Source organism: Neofelis nebulosa, chromosome 7 (assembly GCF_028018385.1).
Source record: "Neofelis nebulosa isolate mNeoNeb1 chromosome 7, mNeoNeb1.pri, whole genome shotgun sequence".
In the NCBI taxonomy this organism is placed as follows: domain Eukaryota; kingdom Metazoa; phylum Chordata; class Mammalia; order Carnivora; family Felidae; genus Neofelis; species Neofelis nebulosa.
The window spans coordinates 146,383,148-146,405,848 of record NC_080788.1 but is presented as its reverse complement, the minus strand read 5'-3'; the positions used below and the strand labels follow the sequence as shown (position 1 = coordinate 146,405,848).

At 52.2% G+C, this 22,701-nt stretch overlaps 1 protein-coding gene across 3 annotated transcripts in view; it reads right to left on the bottom strand.

The window, feature by feature from the left end:
- Positions 1–4,780: 4,780 nt before the first annotated feature.
- LOC131517804 (cytochrome c oxidase assembly factor 8) overlaps positions 4,781–22,701 on the bottom strand; it is a 37,533-nt gene continuing 19,612 nt past the window's right edge. The window contains exons 4-5 of one of the 3 annotated variants that reach the window (XM_058740429.1): positions 16,217–16,307; positions 4,781–5,253 (exon numbers count right to left, since the gene is read on the bottom strand). In XM_058740429.1, coding sequence (XP_058596412.1) covers positions 5,226–5,253; positions 16,217–16,307 — 119 coding nt within the window. In that variant the 3' untranslated portion in view covers positions 4,781–5,225. Of the gene's footprint in view, positions 5,254–12,640; positions 13,019–14,479; positions 15,018–16,216; positions 16,308–22,701 lie in introns of those variants that run through there. The other 2 variants (XM_058740427.1, XM_058740428.1) reach the window with 2 other exon arrangements.

The window sequence follows — 22,701 nt, the reverse complement described above, 5'->3', positions numbered from 1 at the left end:
CCACCTGTGGGTGGCCTTGAACTTCTGGATGCTGCCATGGGGGTGGGGGGGCTCCGCGTCTTGCGGCTTTCTTACCTCTGCCTCTAGTTGGCATATAATCGAGTCTCAGCCCGGCTCCCCTCGTAGGAGAAGTTGCTGCAGTGGTCCAGACATCACATCTTTGCACCTCACCACCCGGGAGGAGAGAGACCCTCACCTCCCGCCCATCAATAAATGCCCCAGGTGACAAGCCCACCGGACCCCCGCCTGCCCAGAACACCTTGCACTGCTTGGCTTACCTGATGGGGGGTTCCCCGGGGAAAGTGCAGCTGGAGGATCGGGGATGGGGGTGGGGGCTGGGGGCAGCCAGTCCTTCGTACAGGCGGCTCTGGCTCTCTGAGCTCACACCCCCGGGGGCTGGTGCAGGGGGGCCCCTCCAAGCTCAGACTGTCCACACCAACACCGGTCTGGCTCACCCAGTCAGGTTGGTAAGCCTCCCTGGGGCTCGTGTCCACCACCCTCTGAGCCGGCTTCCTTCTTTCCCCTCCCCAGCTCCCGGCTGCCCTTCACACCTGTCTGCATAGGAAGTGCGATTATGAACATTGTTTGCACTGGTTTCTTCTCTTAGTAGATGTCCTGGTCCCCATATGATCTGCTGCATTCACAGTCACGTTTGGGAGAACAGGCTCACCTACTCCCACCAGAATTGCCTCTGCGTTGGCCCAGCCTGGGCCACACGACTCCAGAAATGCTCAGGAGAAAGGAGATCTCGGGACTGGAAGCCAGCCAAAGACGGGCTTAGAGGGCCACCCTAGGAGCAGTAGAGTCCCAGCCTGCCCAGACAGCCACTGCACCCGTCTCCGTGCGGAGGCAAAGGCCAGGCCTGAAGGGACCCAGGCTGCCCACCCCAGGAAAGGCTCCCAGGCCTGCGTGCGTTCAGTGCCCTGGGATGAAGTCTGCCAGGCTCCGCTCAGTTCTGCGGAGAAGGGAGGACGAGGCAGACGCTGAGTAAGGAAATGCACAGATGCATCTATCATCACAATGGGAGAAAGAGGGAGACGTCCCAGCCTTCAGAGCGTCTGGGGTGAGCCTGTCTTGGCCGTGCTGGGTGTGTCCGTCTGAGCTGTGTCTGGGCCCCAATCCACACCCCGCATCCGTGATCCCTGTCTGCACAGAAACTCAGTACCAAGCTTGTCCCCCGGGTCCACACCCACGTTCCGTGAGCGCCTGCCAGGGCAGGGAGCGCCATCCCACTTTACACATGGAGAAACTGAGGCTAAGAGAGGGGAGACTGGAGGCAAGTCTGACTCACATCCAGTCGCTGCACCAAAGTCAAGTGCCCACTTTGATGCTTCAGTAAGACGAAAGCTCGTACCCGGGTTCTCGGCTCCAGAGATGCCACTCGGGAGGAGACTTTCAGCAGGGCCTCTGGAAATTTTTATTTATTGATTCATTCGAGAAGCTGCTGATCCATCAGACACAAATCTCATTCCCCTCTCCCAGGACTGCACATCCACTCAACCTCATTCCAAAATGCTCCATTCCTCCTGCCGCTGTCATTAGCGCTAAGTCTGGAGGCTGCCACAGTATGTTCGCTGGGGCTGCTGTGACCACAAACGAGGTGGGGGCAGGGGGTACCAAACAACAGAAGTAGATTCTCTTTCAGTTCTGGAGGCCAGAAGTCAGACGCCGAGGTGTGGGCAGGGCTGGCTCCCCCCGGGGCTCCGAGGGAGGGGTGTGCAGGCCCCTGGCCAGACCCCGATAGGGGCTCGAGCCCCCAGGCTTGAAGACGCACCGGCCCGGCCTCTCTCATGGTCACATGGCCTTCCCTTTTGTGTGCCTGTGTCACAAATCTCCTTCTCCTTTCTTGGATGTAGGGTCCTCTCCTAAACCCATGGTGATCTCACCCTGATAACCTTAATTACATCTGCAAAGTCCCTGTTTCCAAACAGGGGCACAGTCCTGGGTACAAGGGGTTAGGACAGGGACACATCTTCTGGGAGCACTCACTATGGTCAGCCCGTCTCCCGGAGGCAGACTGCTGATGCCCCATTTTACAGATGAGGCAAAGGAAGTGCGGAAGGGTTAAACACCGTTCTGTTCTCAGTGTGGATGCATCCTGGAGCCTGTGAGAGGGGAGGGGGAAGGAGGCAGACTGTCCTCGCCTCGTCCTGGCAGGTGCTGTTTTGGGGGTAGACAACACGAGCCAGATGCATCACCTGCTCCCGGAAGGTGAGCCCAGGGCCATGTTTCTCGTGCTGGTGAGGCCCATGGAGTCGTCAGACTCGTAAGAGAAACAGGGAGCAGAATGGTGGGTGCCAGGGCCTGGGGTGGGGGACTTGCTCAGAAAATGTTCACTGACCTGACCTCCTGAACAAGCAAATGAGCTCACCCGCCAAGGCCCAGCTGGAACGTCACTCCTCTGTGAGGCCGAGCCCATCCCAGCAGTACAGCCTGGTCTCCGTGATGGCTCTCTGCACTGGTCACACTCACCCAGCCCTCCCTTGGACCACGGCGACCTCTGTGGCCCATGATGGCTGCAGCAGCACCGGCCAGTGGGAAACCAATGCGAGCCGCGGTGCCATTTAAAATGGTCCAGTCATTGGGGCGCCTGGGTGGCTCAGTCGGTTAAGCGGCCGACTTCAGCTCAGGTCACGATCTCACGGTCCGTGAGTTCGAGCCCCGAGTCCGGCTCTGGGCTGATGGCTCAGAGCCTGGAGCCTGCTTCTGACTCTGTGTCTCCCTCTCTCTCTGCCCCTCCCCTGTTCATGCTCTGTCTCTCTCTGTCTCAAAATTAATAAACGTTAAAAAAAAAAATTAAAAAAAAAAATAAAATGGTCCAGTCGCCACAGTAAAGATAAGGTAAAGATAAGCAAGTGAACTTAACTTTAGTAATATATATACACATATTGTTGCTGTTTCTTCAGCAAGTTTTATTTATTTTTAAATGCTTATTTAAACTGCGCCTGGGTGGCTCAGTCAGTTGAGCGTCCAACTCTTGACTTTGGCTCAGGTCATGATCTCACGGTCCATGGAATTGAGCCCCACGTCGGGCTCGGCACTGACAGCACGGAGCCTGCGTGGGATTCTTGCTCTCTCTTTCTGCCCCTCCGTCTCCTCCCCTCCAAATAAATGGATAAACATTTATTTTTATTTATTTAAATCTTTTATTTTAGAGAGAGTGACCGAGTGGGGGGGGGGCAGAGGGAGAGAGAGAGAATCTTAAGCAAGCTCCATCCTCACTGAAGAGCTTCAAGGGGGGCTGGATCCCATGACCCTGGGATCATGACCTGAGCCAAAATGAAGAGTCAGATGCTCAACCAACTGAGCCACCCCGGGGCCCCAGAAAGTGTTTTTTTTTTTTTTTTTTTTTTATTAAAAAAATTTTTTTTTTAACGTTTATTTATTTTTTTGAGACAGAGAGAGACAGAGCATGAACGGGGGAGGGTCAGAGAGAGAGGGAGACACAGAATCTGAAACAGGCCCCAGGCTCTGAGCTGTCAGCACAGAGCCCGACGCGGGGCTCGAACTCACGGACCGCGAGATCGTGACCTGAGCCGAAGTCGGCCGCTTAACCGACTGAGCCACCCAGGCGCCCCTTGTTTTTTTTTTAAAGTAAGATCCATGCCCAACGTGGGGCTCGATATCCAGAGTCATATGCTCCACCGACTGAGCCAGCTGGAACTGCACCTGGGGGGGGGGGGGGGGGCTGGCCAGAGGCCCTGTGCTCTGTGGAGACACCCCCCAGGGCCCCTCGAGGTATCCTAAGGGCGCCCCAAATCCCTGTGAGGGAAGCTCTGGGAGCCATGTCTGGCAGACCGCAGCACTCGCTTCCTGTTAGCGTTATTTGGTAAAAGGGCCGGGGCCCACAACCGCGCTCGCTCAGCACATCTACTGGCCCAGGTCCACCGTGCCAGGCGGTGAGACCAGGCAGGGGTGGGGGCGGGGAAGACGGAGATAAAGACAGACACAACTGCCCCTCCAGAGGCCGCGTCCTCCGGGCCGCGCCTCTCCAACGGATGGCGAGATTCTGGGGTTTTCAGCCAGACGCAACAGGACCCTGTGCTGACGGGAGGTACCACTTTCTTTCTTGTTTCTTTTTTAAATGTTTATTTATTTTGAGAGAGGGCACGAGTGGAGGAGGGGCAGAGGGAGAGGGAGAGAGAATCTCAAGCGGACTCTGCACTGTCAACGCAGAGTCCGATGCGGGGCTCGATCCCACGAACTGTGAGACCACAACCTGAGCCCAGATGAAGAGTCGACGCTGAACCCAATGAGCCACCCAGGCGCCCCATGAGGAGGTGCCACCTGCCGTCTGGAAGGACGGACTCCGGCCACGGAGCAGGAGCTGGGGCTGTAGGGGTGGCTCTGAGAGACGTCCCCGCCAGGGTGGACGTCCCCAGCAGCACAGCCAGGCCTGGGGAGGTGCTGAGGACGTGCCGGGGTGCTGGTTTCTCTCTAAAATAAAAACCTTGTCCGCCCACTGGTTCTTCTGGCAAATGGCCCACCTAACCTTCCACGAGCCAGTGCCACTGCCCACAGCTCTGGCTGTGCGTTCATCTCCACTCTGCACCAAACCGTGGGTCTGTTTTGATGGCAAACTCATCTCTGGGTGCGTGTGTGCAGGGGCTGGGGGAGCACATGTAACCCCAAATACCTGGACAGAAACCGCCCCTGGAAATCTGCCGACCTCGTCCCTCCAGCTCGTCCCCTCCTCCAGGGGCTCTTCCTGTACTTTTCCACCCTAGGACTGACTGAGGACAAAGTGGACGATCATCGCTGCGAATCAATAGCCAGTGGCTACAAATGCAGCTTGAAGCAGCCTGCACATTTTTGGAAGATTGATCAATTCGTTTTCAATGGCATGCAAGGAAAGAAATTACTTTCCTGGAAGACCAGTGGGGTGAGCAGGACGTCTGAGAAGGGGTGCTGTCCGGCAAGGAGGATGGCAGTCCCCACCACGGGCACAGGACACTGGGGTCACGAGACGGGTGGGTGGCCCAACAGGGCTCTCTCCTCCACTGCTCCTCTATTCCCAGTGCTTCGAGCGGGGCCTGGCACGCAGTAGGTCGAATCGATGTGGCAGGAACGACCCCGCTGTCCTCACAGAACCCCAGACGGAACGCCATCACGTGCCCTTTGCTGCGAGGGTGCAGCACACGTGAACTTTGAGGATTCCCAGTTCCAGGGGCACCTGACGGGCTCAGTCAGTAGGGCATGCAACTCTTGATCTCAGGGTCATGAGTTCAAGCCCCACATAGGGCACAGAGCTTTCTTAAAAAAAAAAAAAAAAAAAAAAAAAAAAAGAATAAAAAGAATAAAAATAAACAAAGGAACAAATACCATATGATTTCATTCACATGCAGTCCCTGGTGTATTCCAATTCACAGAGACAAAGGAGAAGACTGGCGGCCAGGGGCTGGAAACGGGGATGAGAGTTAGTGTTTAATGGGGACAGAGCTTCCGGCTGGGGAGAGGAAAGAGTGTTGGAGACAGAAGGTGGTGATAGGAGCGCGACAGTGGGAATATGCCTCATGCCGTGGGGCCGCACTGCTGAGGGGGCATCTCGCGGGACAGCAGCAGCCTGGTGGGCTCGGCTAGGCGGAGAGGGAAATTGGCTGTGACACAAACTCCCAGCCCCCACTGGGACCCCTGTCACATGGGCTTTGTGAGCAAGAACCCCCAGCCTTCCCTTTGGGGAAACTGACTCTCCATGAAGAGTAGCAGTCTACGCCCTCCTGCACAGTTTTAATTTGCTAACCAGAGACCTTTGTTAAGTGTCAGGACATGGCTAATCATGTTTTACTTTTGTTTTTAAAAACGGAACAAAGGGACGCCTGGGTGGCTCAGTCGGTCTGACTCTTGATTTTGGCTCAGGTCATGATCTCAGGGTTTGTGGGATCGAGCCCTGAGTTGGGCTCTGTGCTGACAGCAGGGAGTTGGCTTGAGATTCTCTCTCCCGCCCCCCTTCTGCCCCTTCCCTGCTCACGTGCTCTTTCTCTCAAAAGTAAAATACATAAATAAAAATAAAAATAAAATTTAAAAACAGAAAAAAGCAGGGATGCCTGGCTAGCTCAGTCAGTGGAGCATGCAACTCTTTTTGTTGTTGTTGTCGTTTTAGTTTATTTTGAGAGTGTTGTGTATGTGCACGAGCAGGGAAGGGGCAGAGAGAGACGGAGAGAGAGAATCCCAAGTAGGCTCTGTGCTGTCAGTGTGGAGCCCAACTTGGGCCTTGAACCCACAAACCATGAGATCACGACCTGAGCTGAAACCGGCTCAGGAGAGCCCTCTCTTACCCTAATACTGCGTGGACAATTCCTGAAGATCCCTTGCGTGTTGACAGCTATGGGACATGCAGGGAACCAAAGGGAACCAAAGGCATTTCCTACTTAGACTCTGGACTGGGGCGTTCCCAACCCAGCGGGAGTTGGCTTTCCGCCTTCCCCTGCAGAGGCCCCGCGGTGCCCAGGAGCTGGCTCAAGGACACCCTTACTAGTCACTGCGAGTTGAGCAAGCACTTGTGAGAGGCCAGATGCACGCCGAACCCACCCGGCCACCGCGGCCAGGGTGCCAGGTGTGTATCCTCCCAACCAAGGGAGCGGAGGCCGAGGGATGGGCCGCAAGGCAGACAAGCCAGCTCTGGAATGCTACTCCAGTGCTGTTATGTCCTAAGGACACCTGGCTGTCCCTCCCAGAGGCGGACTTCCCCAATATATTAGGACTGAAGCAAGACAAGGGAAGGTGTCCCTCCCAGAGGCGGACTTCCCCAATATATTAGGACTGAAGCAAGGCAAGGAAAGCTGCCCCTCCCAGAGGCGGACTTCCCCAATATATTAGGACTGAAGCAAGACAAGGGAAGGTGTCCCTCCCAGAGGCGGACTTCCCCAATATATTAGGACTGAAGCAAGACAAGGGAAGGTGTCCCTCCCAGAGGCGGACTTCCCCAATATATTAGGACTGAAGCAAGACAAGGAAAGCTGTCCCTCCCAGAGGCGGACTTCCCCAATATATTAGGACTGAAGCAAGACAAGGGAAGGTGTCCCTCCCAGAGGCGGACTTCCCCAATATATTAGGACTGAAGCAAGGCAAGGAAAGCTGCCCCTCCCAGAGGCGGACTTCCCCAATATATTAGGACTGAAGCAAGACAAGGGAAGGTGTCCCTCCCAGAGGCGGACTTCCCCAATATATTAGGACTGAAGCAAGACAAGGAAAGGTGTCCCTCCCAGAGGCGGACTTCCCCAATATATTAGGACTGAAGCAAGACAAGGAAAGGTGTCCCTCCCAGAGGCGGACTTCCCCAATATATTAGGACTGAAGCAAGACAAGGGAAGGTGTCCCTCCCAGAGGCGGACTTCCCCAATATATTAGGACTGAAGCAAGGCAAGGGAAGGTGTCCCTCCCAGAGGCGGACTTCCCCAATATATTAGGACTGAAGCAAGACAAGGGAAGGTGTCCCTCCCAGAGGCGGACTTCCCCAATATATTAGGACTGAAGCAAGACAAGGGAAGGTGTCCCTCCCAGAGGCGGACTTCCCCAATATATTAGGACTGAAGCAAGACAAGGAAAGGTGTCCCTCCCAGAGGCGGACTTCCCCAATATATTAGGACTGAAGCAAGACAAGGAAAGGTGTCCCTCCCAGAGGCGGACTTCCCCAATATATTAGGACTGAAGCAAGACAAGGAAAGGTGTCCCTCCCAGAGGCGGACTTCCCCAATATATTAGGACTGAAGCAAGACAAGGGAAGGTGTCCCTCCCAGAGGCGGACTTCCCCAATATATTAGGACTGAAGCAAGACAAGGGAAGGTGTCCCTCCCAGAGGCGGACTTCCCCAATATATTAGGACTGAAGCAAGACAAGGAAAGGTGTCCCTCCCAGAGGCGGACTTCCCCAATATATTAGGACTGAAGCAAGACAAGGGAAGGTGTCCCTCCCAGAGGCGGACTTCCCCAATATATTAGGACTGAAGCAAGACAAGGGAAGGTGTCCCTCCCAGAGGCGGACTTCCCCAATATATTAGGACTGAAGCAAGACAAGGAAAGGTGTCCCTCCCAGAGGCGGACTTCCCCAATATATTAGGACTGAAGCAAGACAAGGAAAGGTGTCCCTCCCAGAGGCGGACTTCCCCAATATATTAGGACTGAAGCAAGACAAGGAAAGGTGTCCCTCCCAGAGGCGGACTTCCCCAATATATTAGGACTGAAGCAAGACAAGGGAAGGTGTCCCTCCCAGAGGCGGACTTCCCCAATATATTAGGACTGAAGCAAGACAAGGGAAGGTGTCCCTCCCAGAGGCGGACTTCCCCAATATATTAGGACTGAAGCAAGACAAGGGAAGGTGTCCCTCCCAGAGGCGGACTTCCCCAATATATTAGGACTGAAGCAAGACAAGGAAAGGTGTCCCTCCCAGAGGCAGACTTCCCCAATATATTAGGACTGAAGCAAGACAAGGAAAGGTGTCCCTCCCAGAGGCGGACTTCCCCAATATATTAGGACTGAAGCAAGACAAGGGAAGGTGTCCCTCCCAGAGGCGGACTTCCCCAATATATTAGGACTGAAGCAAGACAAGGGAAGGTGTCCCTCCCAGAGGCGGACTTCCCCAATATATTAGGACTGAAGCAAGACAAGGGAAGGTGTCCCTCCCAGAGGCGGACTTCCCCAATATATTAGGACTGAAGCAAGACAAGGGAAGGTGTCCCTCCCAGAGGCGGACTTCCCCAATATATTAGGACTGAAGCAAGACAAGGGAAGGTGTCCCTCCCAGAGGCGGACTTCCCCAATATATTAGGACTGAAGCAAGACAAGGGAAGGTGTCCCTCCCAGAGGCGGACTTCCCCAATATATTAGGACTGAAGCAAGACAAGGAAAGGTGTCCCTCCCAGAGGCGGACTTCCCCAATATATTAGGACTGAAGCAAGACAAGGGAAGGTGTCCCTCCCAGAGGCGGACTTCCCCAATATATTAGGACTGAAGCAAGACAAGGGAAGGTGTCCCTCCCAGAGGCGGACTTCCCCAATATATTAGGACTGAAGCAAGACAAGGAAAGGTGTCCCTCCCAGAGGCGGACTTCCCCAATATATTAGGACTGAAGCAAGACAAGGAAAGCTGTCCCTCCCAGAGGCGGACTTCCCCAATATATTAGGACTGAAGCAAGACAAGGGAAGGTGTCCCTCCCAGAGGCGGACTTCCCCAATATATTAGGACTGAAGCAAGACAAGGAAAGGTGTCCCTCCCAGAGGCGGACTTCCCCAATATATTAGGACTGAAGCAAGACAAGGAACGACACCGTGATCAGACTTCCTGTTGTCACTGAGCCCTGAGGCCCCTGCATTTCTGATGGCTACACCTGGATCTGCTTTTCTTGGATGAACACAAGCGATGAAAAGACCAATGTTGGGGCACCTGCCAGCTTAGTCAGTAGATCTAAGGTTTTAAGTTCTTGGGGTTTTAAGTTCAAGCCCCACGTTATGTGTAGACATTACTTAAAAATCAAATCTTTGAAAAAAAAAAACAACAATACTAGGGCTCTTGGGTGGCTCAGTCCGTTGAGTATTTGACTCTTGATTTCTGCTCAGGCCATGATCTCGCAGTTTGTGTGTGTGAGCCCCCCATCGGGCTTCGTGCTGGCAGTGCAGGACCTGCTTGGGATTCTCTCTCCCTCCCTCTCTCTCTCTCTCTCTCTCTGCCCCTCCCTTATGTGTGTGCATGCATACACTCTCTCTCTCTTAAAAATAAATAAACTTTAAAACAAACCAACAAACGAAAACACAAAACACGAATGCTTACAAACAGCACCTAACACACAGAGGGGGAACGAGACCCAATTTTATTTTATTTTTTAACTCAGAAAACAGAAACATTAAATATATCAGAGACATTTTCAAGGAAAAGCTGTATAAAATATGTCCCTGAGCTAATCTTCATTCTATAATTATTTGAAGTCCACAAAAATAATTTACTTGAATGTGGTTATGACGGGAAATCATTTTTTTTAAACTTACTTATTTGAGAGAGAGATTGCAAACAGGGAAGTGGCAGAGAGAGAGGAAAAGAGAGAATCCCAAGCAGGCTCCATACAGAGCCCAATGTGAGGCTTGAACTCACGAACCACAAGATCATGACCTGAGTGGAAATCAAGATTCAGACGCTTAACCAACTGAGCCACCCAGGCGCCCCTGGAGACATCTGACTTCCTACCCACTACCTGTGCCCGGAGCTCATTTGAATAAGCTTCTGTTCCTCGAAGCCTCAAGAGGCTCGCCTCTAGGAGCCAGGAGCATGTCAAGAAAACCAGCAGGGGCGCCTGGGGGGCTCGTTGGTTGAGCATCCAACTTTGGTTCAGGTCACGATCTTACAGTTTGTGGGTTCAGGCCCCGCGTCAGGCTCTGTGCTGACAGCTTGGAGCCCAGAGCCTGCTTCAGATTCTGTGTCTCCCTCTCTCTTTGCCCCTCTGCCACTCGTGCTGTTCCTCTCTGTCTCTTTGTCTCAAAAAAAAAAAAAATACATATTAAAAATAAATAAATACATAAATAAAATAATTTTTAAAAATTAAAAAAAAATCGATGTGCAAAAATAATTCATAACAATACCACTGCAAGTTGCGGTTTATTCCAATGTCCCAGCATTTAGGGCAAAGACGATCTTCAAACAACCTGACGGTCAGCCAGTGAGTTTGATGGGATAAAGGAAGAACTAAAAACTCGCTCACACGGGACCCCAATCCTGCCGGCTGTCTGAGCACGCACACAGTGCCACCCACGCCGGCCACAGGCTGAGAATCCCAGTGGAACAGAGGTGTGGTGTGAAGAAACGACGTGATGTTACTTCTGTGACACCCGAGGTCCACGCTGCTCGGTGCGTGCACTCCACCCCACGGGGACCTGTTAACAGGAAGCTGGCGAACGGGCACGGAGCATGAATACCTGGGCAGCGCTCTCCTGGGCAGACACGAGGCCCGCGAGGCTCTCACGTGACCCCCCACTCCTCCACGGGGCCCTTAAGGCCTCCACGGGTGGGGGGGGGGGGTGCCATGTTTCCTCTGCCTCCCGCATTTTCTCGGTGCAAACTGTCTTTGCCGGCAGCAGCTTAGAAGCCACAGAGACCTAGGCTTCTGACTGTATTATCATGCCTCACCCTGTGACAGACTGTCTGCCAAGCAGCTTCGGTGAAGTCCAGATACCCCATCTGCCCTCAGCGGACACACTCCCTAACGCGGCCTGGCTCTGAAGGCCACCTCCCTGTTGCCGCGGCAGGTGTCCCTCCTGCTGGCTGTGACTCCCCCACGTCACAGGGCTCCAGGAGAGAAGACAGAGAGAGCCTCGGCACTTTATAATATGTAATCTTATTTTCTGGTAAACTCTACCCCCAACGTGGGGCTCAAACTCACAACCCCAAGATCAAGAGTCACATGCTCAAAGAAGACATCCAGCTGGCCAACAGACACATGAAAAATTGCTCAACATCACTTATCATCAGGGAAATATAAGTCAAAACCACAATGAGATACCACCTCACACCTGTCAGAATGGCTAACATGAACAACTCAGGCAGCAACAGATGTTGGCGAGGATGCGGAGAAAGAGGATCTCTTTTGCACCGCTGGCGGGAATGCAAGCTGGTGCAGCCACTGTGGAAAACAGTGTGGAGGTTCCTCAAAAGACTAAAAATAGAACTACCCTACGACCCAGCAATGGCACTACTAGGCATTTATCCACGGGATGCAGTGTGCTGCTTTGAAGGGACACATGCACCCCCATGTTTATAGCAGCACTATTGACAACAGGCAAAGCATGGAAAGAGCCCAAATGTCCATCGATGGATGAATGGATAAAGAAGTGGTAAATATATACAATGGAGTATTACTCGACAATCAAAAAGAACGAAATCTTGCCATTTGCAACTACGTGGATGGAACTGGAGGGTATTATGCTAAGTAAAGTGAGTCCGAGAAAGACAAAAATCATAGGACTTCACTCATATGAGGACTTTAAGAGACAAAACAGGTGAACATAAGGGAAGGGAAACAAAAATAAGATAAAAACAGGGAGGGGGACAAAACAGAAGAGACTCATCAAGATGGAGAACAAACTGAGGGTTGCTGGAGGGGTTGTGGGAGGGGGGGTGGGCTAAATGGGGGAGGGGCACTAAGGAATCTACTCCTGAAATCACGGTTGCACTAGATGCTGACTTGGATCTAAATTTAAAAAAAAAGAGTCACATGCTCTACAGACTGAGCCAGCCAGGTGCCCCCATGCAATCCTGTTTTAAATAATGCTGATTTAAAAAGAACTTGGAAAACAAGGGATGTGGTCCAGCAGCAAGGTGTTCAGGAAAACTTAGGAAACCGAGGCTCCACCTCACTGGGGTAAACGGAGGAAAGTTCTCCGAAGGTGCCTCTGCCGTCACCTGACGTCTCTCTGACACAGAAGCGGCGCCTGCTTTCACGTCCGCAGGTGCAAGTGTCCCAGGACAGCTGCATTCCGTCAGCACTGACCGGGGTTGTCCAGCAACCCCTGGCCGCTGGTCACGTGAGGGTGGGGTACGGTTCACTCGGCAGCCAGCTTCCAAATCACTCCCGTCAGTGGAGTCAAATTTGCAGATCAAGCACACGAATATTTTTATATTATTCCACTTCAAATTGGTAGAATTCAAAACACAGAAAACAGTAGACGAAAACATTGGTTTTATTTAATATCATGTCCGTGACCCAGGGCCAGCTTGGAATCCACAGTCGGGAGAGTCACACGGCCTACGGCTCACCAGGACCACCGTTCTCCCAATCCGCCCTGTCCTGACACAAGCCAACGGGCCCCACAGGGGCGGGGCGGTGCGGGCGTCCGTTCACGTACAGGTTTTCAGAGCCCTTGTAAAATGAACTGCTCAAGCAGCTGCTTCTGGTGGAAACCCGGGACACCACTGTGTGGGTCAGGGTGGGTTCCTAAGTGCTGGTCTTCCTTTGCTTTGGTCTCAGCTTGTTCCAAACCCTCTCCAGGGCCACTTTTCCCATGAAGAAGGTGATGGCAAAATTACGCTTGTACCAGTCTCTGGAGAAACCAGACGAGCACATGTGATGCCCCCAGTAACCGAGGACCAGCACCCCAGCTTCTGAGGGGAGTTCCCGGCCAAAAGGCAAGTCCTCCCGACTATCCCCACCTTTCCTCACTGCCTCTTCCTTTTTCTGCCCTCATTAAAGCTAACCTGTCCCTAAAAGCCTTCCTTCCTTCCTCCTGGATTTTCATCAGGGCCCCCCAGGCTATCACAAGAGAATAAGGCTCAGCACGTGAACCCCCACCTTTGCCCCTTCCGCTGCAATCCTCCTCTGGTTTTTGCCAAGAGACTCCAGAAAAGGAGACTGGGACCTCAAGATGTCCGTGGCATTCCTGGGGAGCCACAATCGTTGAGTGTGGCAGGACTCCGTGGGGACCGTCCTGGTTTGGGGCCTTATTTGCGGGAGAAGCACAAAGTACTCCATCAGGAGAAGTTAATCTGTCACAAGTGCCAACGTCATAAAGCTCCACATCCTCTTTTTCTAAACAATCTGAGCTTCTGTGTCTCTAAATAGAGAATTCCAGGGCTTCCTCTAAATATTGGGGTGGAGTTCACCAACAGCCACGGGCTCACTTGCCTGTGAGTTACTGTACAAAACTTGCAAATTCACCCCACTGCTGAATGGGCAAAGCTTGGGAAGTTTCCACAACAGAAGGCACACATTCCAGACTCTCAATGCTAAGCCTTTGGAAGCTGAAATGTCCATAAGTACCAATGCTTTTCAGCCAAATGAACTCATGAGTGAACACGGAACTTCTATTCCAGACTGGACTCAAATGACTTACTGAGTCCAGGACAAAGGGAAGCAAAATGACCACGGGCTCAAAAGCGACAGCAAGAGGTAAGGATGCTCGTTTTCTGGAGCCTCTGTGTTGGCTGAAGGGACAATCTCCCTCCTCGTGAGAACGATCTTACGTTGCTATCCACTTAAGTGATGTTATAAATGGGAAGCAGTGCCCTAAACAAACAAGGCTTCCAGAAAGAGGAAACCGGTACCCCATCGAGACTGCAGTTCTTAGGTTACTAAGGAAAAGCCAGCTTCCACTCCACCGACGCTCTGACAAAGCGCAGGGAAACTAAACTCTCCCTGTTTCCATGGGGAAGGCAGGGGCAGGGTGGCGTGGGCACGGAAGGGGGCACTGACGCTCCCCCGCCACCTGACCTGGGGTGGGGCTGGTCCTCTCTTCTCTGGTCCTCCTCTCCTCTCCAGCACACATGCTCGGGCCCACATCACAACTCACACTGGCCTGACGTTATAACCTAGCGGGTTCAGAGTAACACGGGACCGCAGGAGTGCCAACGTGCTCGTGCCGCCAGACTCCTCTGTCTGAGGGTCGGTCTCTCGAGCCCGCCCAGCCGCACCCACCACCACCGTCCTTTAGATCTCACCTGCCCTGCCTGACCGACACTGCCACTGTCACCTTCTATTTTATTAAGTTTATTTCTATTTATTTTGAGAGTGTGGGGGGTGGGGCACAGAAAGAGGGAGAGAGAGGATCCCAAGCAGGCTCTGTGCTGTCGGCAAGGAGCCAGATGCGGGGCTCGAACTCACCAACGGTGGTATCATGAACTGAGCTGAAATCAAGGGTCAGATGTTTAACTGACTGAGTCCCCCGCCAGGCTATCATTTTAAACGAGGTCTTCTATGAACCCCTCTCACCCCCGACTCATACACCCTTATACATATCTCCTGTGATCTGGTTGGTACTAAGTACGGAGGTCTGCCTAGATTCGGCTCCGTGTTCTGGTAAGAATGCCTCACAGGTGCTGCCCGATACTTCGTCCTGCATCGTGCAGAGGCAGCTGGCCCAGTGTGCACAGCAAGAGAAGACACGGGGTGAGGGGCCATCACCCCATCCCGCGCCCTGCAAAGCCCCGCCCGCCTTCCTGCCCGCTGGTTTCAGCAGCTGTGGGTCACCGCTGCCCACACCTATTATTTCCCTGGGAAAATGTTAATTCTCCGACTCCACCGCTCCTTCTGCATCGGCTGCCGACCTACAAAGAAAAATGCTCCTTCATGTGGTTCCCCTGAAACAGTCGATGCAGGAAAGGTGTGAATTCTCTGGGTTCTTTTACCGATCAATTTGCAGAACGAGTTGGCTGACTAGCAGTGTGCGGAGGGGACTGAGCTCCTCGGCCTTGCTATGACGGCAAAGGTCTTTGCAGATTCAGTGCACTTTTAATCCACCACGGTCATTTCCTTTGTGCGGCTGAAACGGCCTCACCCTTAGCCTAAGGGAGCCCCTCAAGTAGGCCCCTGTGCCGTTCTCATGTGACCCCACCAGTCTCTGGGCCTCCTCTTTGACACAAGGTGTCTTGCCTCGTCGTGTGCTGTTCCCACCGCAGACCTGCTTCTCTAAGGAGTCCAGGTTCCCCTTAGTGAAAAGTGCTGTTTAGAACTGTCAAGGGGCATCTGGGTGGCTCAGTCCGTTGAGCGTCCAACTTTTGATTTCCGCTCAGGTCTTGATCCCAGGGTGGTGGGATCAAGTCCTGCGTTGGGCTCCATGCTGGGGGTGGAGCCTGCTTAAGATTCTCTCCCCCCATTGCCCCTCTCTCCTGCTCACACTCTCAAACAAACAAGTAAACAAATAAATTAAATAATGTAAAATAAACTTCAAAAAAAGAACCTGCTGTCAGAGCACTAGGGGTGCAAACCGTTATGGGGTGGCCATGCAAATAACTGTAAGCCGTCAGTTTTATTTAAAAGTACAAAAACTCCAATTCTGTGTCTCCCTCTCTCTCTGCCCCTCCCCCGTTCATGCTCTGTCTCTCTCTGTCCCAAAAATAAATAAAAAACGTTGAAAAAAAAAATTAAAAAAAAAAAAAAGGGGCACCTGGGTGGCGCAGTCGGTTAAGCGTCCGACTTCAGCCAGGTCACGATCTCGCGGTCCGTGAGTTCGAGCCCCGCGTCGGGCTCTGGGCTGATGGCTCAGAGCCTGGAGCCTGTTTCCAATTCTGTGTCTCCCTCTCTCTCTGCCCCTCCCCCGTTCATGCTCTGTCTCTCTCTGTCCCAAAAATAAATAAAAAACGTTGAAAAAAAAAAAATTTTTTAAAAAAATAAAAGTACAAAAACTAAGTTTACAGCAATGTCTACCTTTAGCATAAACATCAACGTCACTAAATTCAGGTAAGAAAATAATCCTACCCAATATGAATATGATATTCAAAATTTTAGAAAAAAAGTAAGCACTTACCTGTTATAACACATGTGTTTCTGAAAATTTTTGCTTAAAAATTCCTTGTAAAAGTCAGCCATTTCTTCTGCATCTAATGTTGCTTTCTGACCTGAAAATTAATTTCAACTTAAACATTAAGACTTAAGAAGAAGAGACCCACAAACTACTATTGATCTAACAAAGGAGGTCAGCAAGATCAAAATGCAAACATCAACTGTATCTTTCTATCTATACACTAGCAATAAACAATCCAAAAATGAAATCAAGAAAAAATAATTTCCGGGGTGCCTGGCTGGCTCAGTCAGTAGAGCATGCAACCCTTTATCTAGGGGTTGTGAGTTGAAGCCCCATGTTGTGCATAGAGTTTACTTAATAAAAATATACATATATTAAAAAAAAAAAAAAAAAGAATTCCATTTACAATATCACCAGAAACAATAAAAGACTTAGGAGTAAATCTGAAAGGAAGTGTTAAGACCTACACACTGCAAACTACAAAACACATGAAGAAATAAAAGACCTGAACAAATGGAAAGACATTCCACGTTCATGGTTTTAAGGACTGCACACTGCTGAGATGGCAGCACGCCCAAGCGGACCTACAGATACAACACAATCCCTATCAAAATCCCAGCTGGCTTTTTGGCAGAAACTGAGGAGCAGATCCGAAAATGCAGAGAAACCCATCAGCCAACACAATCTTGAAAAAGAAAAGGGGTGCCCGGGTGGCTCAGCCAGGTAGGTGTCCAGCTCCGGCTCGGATCATGACCCCACGGCTCAATTTCTTCACGACTGAGGCAAGCACAGGTGTGCGTCTCCCAATACACAGCCCGCGACGCGCTTCGTCACGTCCCCTCAAATGCCTTGAAGCTTCTAACAGGAAACGTGAGCCACCCGTAGAGGGGAAACGGACTCCTTTCCAACTTGAATGCATCCTGGCTCAACAGCGCACCCTCCCACCCTGGCCCGGGGTAGGTACCGGCCTAACCAGTCCATCTGGGAGTCGGTGAGCACACGCTCAACGGGGTGACACACGGGGACTAACCCGGCCACCTCCATGGTCCTCCTTGTGTGATGGGAGATGCCGACCACGGCGCCGGCCCCCAGGGCTCCCCCGTCCCCCCCAGGTTTGAAAAGGCCACACAGGACAGCAACCAGCCTGCCAAGCGAAATGCGGCCAGACAGCAGCCCACAGGCCAGTCTCAGGACACCCAGTGATGGCTCGGAGGTGAAGGCACTCTGGCTTTGAAGCCCAAACAGGCGCTCGGACCTCTGCCCCCAGGGCTCTCGCACGCGTAGAGAGGCCCTCGTTCGAGCTCCTACCTCGGGTTCAGCACGCTTGCCCCTGGAAGACGCCGCCTCCGGGCAGAGGCCACGTTTCCCGGCCGCACAGCCGAGGTCGATGCTGCAACCCCAGCGGGGTTTGGGGGAGACGGGCTGGGAGGGTAACCCAAGGGCATGTTTCCACAGAAACAGGAGGGAAGGTGCTGACCTTTGACACATACGACACGGAAGCAAGCACTCAGATGGCATGGTCCAAGCGTGTGTCTGTCGGCGCACAGAGGACAAGGACACGTCCCTTCCACAACATAACCAAGGACCTGCCTGAGTCAACAGCAGTATTTTCCACATGTTCGTTCTCACTCCTCTGACCCAGCCTCCTGCAGCTCCTCAAATCCTCCATCTGGGGTCTCTTCCCTCATCTAGAAGATTCTCTCTCAAATCTCCCCTAGCTGTCCTCTCCTCAGACAGGCCTCTGTGAGGCCCTGTTAAGATGCCCGCTCCCCCTCAATTCCCGGTTGTTTTTCTTCCAGGGGCCGATGACAGACCCCGAGACCTAGTATTCACAGGGCTACCTGTCTGTTGGCCCCACTCCCAGCCCACACTGGAATGTCCGCTCCCTGAGGGCAAGGCCACAGCTGTCTCATCCAGTATGAGGTCCCAGTGCCTAGCGTGGCACACAGAAGGAGTTCGACAGCTACCTCGCATCAACACGTGGCCAGATGCTAAGTGGGACAAGAAAGAGAACAGCCAGCCGCCCGAGGAGGGGAGGGTAGCCGAAGGCTCCCAGAGAAGGCGACGTGTAGGCTGGGTCCTAAAGGATGAGTAGGAGCCCACAAGGCAGAAAAGGGAGAGAATGGGTCAGAAGCCGGGGACCGGCACAGAGGGAAACAAAGGGTCTGGAGAGGCACAGATGTGGCCGAACAGAGTGAGCGAGGAGGAGGGTGGGCAGGGCTCGAGCGTGGTGAGGGGACCAGGGAGGAGCCCCCGGCTTCAGGCAGGAGGAGCACCCAGGCCGGCCCAAGAGCATTAGTGTCCTCTGAACGATGGGTCTTGGAGGGACAGCACGTGTGCACGCTCGAGTCAGCATCCCAGCACATCTGTCTGCACCCCCACGTGAGGACCCGACGAGGCGCCCCAGCGGCAGCGGTTAGCGGCCCCGCGGAGCTCTGTCCCTCGCTGGCTGCTGGCCCAGGACTGTGGGTTCTCTCATCTAGAACGTGGATCAGAACAGCACGCATCGTGAGGCTGCTCTGAGACAGAATGGGTGGCAGCCGGTGTGACGGGTGACACGGGGCCCGGCACGGAGCGCACCCTTGTCACCACCGCTGGCGGGACAGCAGGAGCCCCGGGCTCTAAGGACAGGCAGGTGCCAGCTTCAGCTGCTGGTCTGGTTTGGTGTCTTGTGCAAACACCCCACAGCCAGAGCTCAGCATAAAGCAGAAGCCACATAAATGTCTGCTGAGTAACTCGGCTTCCACGTCTATCGACACTGCAGCGGGCTACTGCGCCCGGATGAAACTAAGCAAAGAAAGGTGGGTAGGGTAACCTAGTTCGTTACACATTTGCTAAAACCACGTGGGGGTTTATGACTGCAAGTAAATCTATCTCCATGGCGTGCCTTCTTCCCACTGCGTGAACACTTTAGCAACAAAAGAAATTAGAGGCAAGAATCTTCCCACCATACTGCTGCCCTACAAATGAGACTCAATTTGGGGACAAGCAGAGCTGAAATCAGGGTATTCCGCTTTTGCACTGGAAATTCAATAATTTTTCTACACTGCTGCAGAATATTCCAGCGAACATCCACTGAGTGGGCCACCTTAGCCTTACCCAGTGCGCGATTACTAGAATCATATAATTCCCCCTTTTTTAAAAGATAATGCTGCAAGGAACCTACAGCTACCTTTTCTGTTTTCCTCTAGAATGCATTCTTAGATATCCTGTGGTCAAAACTTCCCTGCTTCTTGGCAGGGGTGCTGCCTACAGGGGCATCCTCTGGAAAGACGGCTGGAAATCTCCCCTGCCGTGGACCACCTAAGAGCACTGTATTGGACTATTAACTCTAACTCCACCAGCACGGAGTGTAACCACTGAAGGCACCCCCTGAATTCAGCAAGCACGAAATGATGCCCAGTTGCTGTTCTGATACACATCGTAATCTGCAGTCACATTACTCACCTACAGGTATTGTGTTGTTTCTACAGCCCTGTTAACGCTCTTCACAAAGACTGCCCCTGTCGCCTCTGTTCTATCATCTGCTGTTTATGCTTAACCTGTTTCCTGGATGCTGACCCTTTGTTCCAGCCCTCTGCTTTACCAGACACCGCCTGCAATTGAGCACACAACTCTTGATCTTGGGGTTGTGAGTTCGAGCCCCACGTTGACTGAGGGTACAGACTGCCTAAAAATAAAATCTTAACAAAGAAAGAAGTCCTCACTTATATAGAAGGCAGTTTTCATGTTCTCCTGTCCTTCTACCTTTACTGTCGAGCTTAAAGAGCCACGATTCCTCTAGACAACGGAGACCCAGTTGTGTTCTATCAGACCTTCTACAACTGGCAGCTACGTATTTCACTCTTAATCCACAAATAATTGATCTTTAAAAAATGTTTATTTATTTATCTTGAGAGCAGGGGGAGGGGCAGAGAGACAGGGAGAGAGACAGACTCCCAACCTGTCAGCACAGGGCCACTATGAGGTCCCAGTATGTGGGACTCAAACCACAAACCATGAGATCATGACCTGAGCCGAAATCAAGAGGCAGACACTTTAACCAACTGAGTCACCCAGGTGTTTTTTTAAATTAATTGATTTTTAATAATTAGCTTTTTGATCCATTTGGAATATATTTGTATTATAGGGGTCATGAATCTAAATTTACTCTCGAGTCAAAAATAGTTTCTTCATTAACGTTTTTATTTTATTTTATTTTTTACATTTTATTTATTTTTGATAGATAGAGAGAGACAGAGCTTGAGCAGAGGAGGGGCAGAGAGAGAGGGAGACACAGAATCAGAAGCTGGCTCCAGGCTCTGAGCTGTCAGCACAGAGCCTGATGCAGGGCTCAAACTCACAGACTGCGAAATCATGACCTGAGCCGAAGTCGGCCGCTTAACCGACGGAGCCACCCAGGCGCCCCATCTCCGTTAACATTTATTAAACAAACTCCTCCTCCCTCGGTCCTGCGGGACCCCTATAATCACGTGTTCAGCACGCATTCTGGCTCACTGAGGTGACATGACTGTTACCGCCCCCTCCCCACCCCGTTTCCATCACTGCAGCCTGGAAAGTGTTTAACTAGCTGACACAGTGGGAACCTCCCTTCATGTGTCCTGTCCTCAATACATTCCTTCCTGTTTTATTACCAAATTCATTTAAAAGTCTGATTTAAGGCCAACCTTCCAGTTCTTAGAAACACCAGCAAGAGAAACTCTGATATTAATAACAGGACTCAAAACAACCTTTCCCGTGTTAAGAGAGTGGTTATCTCCAAAGCATGTCCACAGCCTCCCTGACCCTGCCTGATCCTGGTGAGACTCACGAGGCTGGTGCCCCTCCCTTAGGGCTGCAGCATCTGTGACCACAGCCCAGGGCCCGCTCACTCAGCCGGTCAGCAGGGCCGGGACAGCACAGGGTGAGCTGAGAGCCACTGTGGCACGGTGACATCAGATGGGCCCGGAAACCCTAGTCACTAAGCCAGAACCCAGGCCCTCCACTTACTGTGTACTTTTGGTTCAATACCTTGCCCTCAGGTTCCTCATCTCTAAGGTGGTAGAAGCAGCGGGACCCGTTTCTCTGGGTCATTGTGGGAAACAAAACAGATACAGGCAAAGGACTTGGCGCATACGGTCAGCATCTGAAATTGTGCGCAATTATGCTATGCTTATTGTTAGGACTCTGCACCCTTTCCTGCTGGCTCCGGCCCTCCACGATGGCACCTTGACGGGACCCTGCAGCCATCGGAAAACAGCAGATCCCATCATCGGGCATCCACCCTCCCAGCTCTTTCTCCCAAATGGAGTCAAGCGGGGGCTAAGGGAGGGGCAGTGCTTTAGCCCAAGGACAGACGTGGCTTTTGGGGTCAACGGTTCCAGATTTTCCATCAGAATGTTTTGACAGCAGACATCTGTTTAACAAACACTATGACGAGTTATTTGGACCTCACATCAACAGCAAGAGAAAATGATTAAAGGTCATTTTGGGCACCAGACCTTCTATCCAAAACAGGAAACGCAGCACAGCAGGCAGAGGGAACTGAGTGCATCCAGCATCCCTGGCATGCCGCACAGCATGGGGGACAAGACGTAAAAGAGGGGACAGGCGGGGGGCCGGGGAGGCCTTCAGTCCAGACAGCGCAGCTGTCATTCCATTCCAGTCACACGAGTCTAAAAACCTAAGCCGGCAACAAACGTCAATTGTGCATCTGGGGCAGGACAGTCTGACTACACTGCAAAGGATAAGTCTGAAGCAGGAGCTGACAAACGACAGCCTGCAGGCCAGCCGCCCCTGCTTCTGTAAATAAAGTTTTATTGGAACACATTCATGCCCATTAATCTATGTGTTTTTCTTTTCTTTTCTCTTTTTTTTTCTTTCTCTCTCTCTCTTCCTTCCTCTCCTTAAAAGAGCAAGGCCCAAGAGCAGAGAGAGAGGGAGAGAGAGAATCTCAAGCAGGCTCCACACACAACGTGGAGCCCAACTAACCCACTGAGCCACCCAGGTGCCCAGTCTACGTATTTTCTAGGTCTGCTTTCACACTTCAACAGCAGAACTGAACAGCTGAAACAGAGACCCCATTTGGCCCAGAAGGACTAGTCTACCTACTATCTAGCCTTGACAGAAAGCTTGCCCATCCCTGATTTAAAGATTGGAGGCCAAAGAACCAATAAGAAAGTTACTACAATAGGCACAGAAGTAACAAGGGCCTGGGGACAGGGAGTGTCAAAAGCACTGAAAAATGTTTAAGAGGTGACTGCAGACAGATGGGAAGGGGCGGGGCTTTGGGAGGCTGGTGGGCATGACCTGAGGTCAGGAATCTGGGAAGTCCAGCTAGTACAGGAGAAAGGGTGCAGAAGCCAGGGGACTATGGGACAGAAGTCCAAAGGTCAGAGGGAAGTCATTGATCTCGGAAAGACCTAAAAGTGTTAGAGGGAAGAGAGGAAAGAGACCAGGAGGGAGGCACACACGTGTCCCATGTACGAGTATGAGGACCCCCTCAGAGC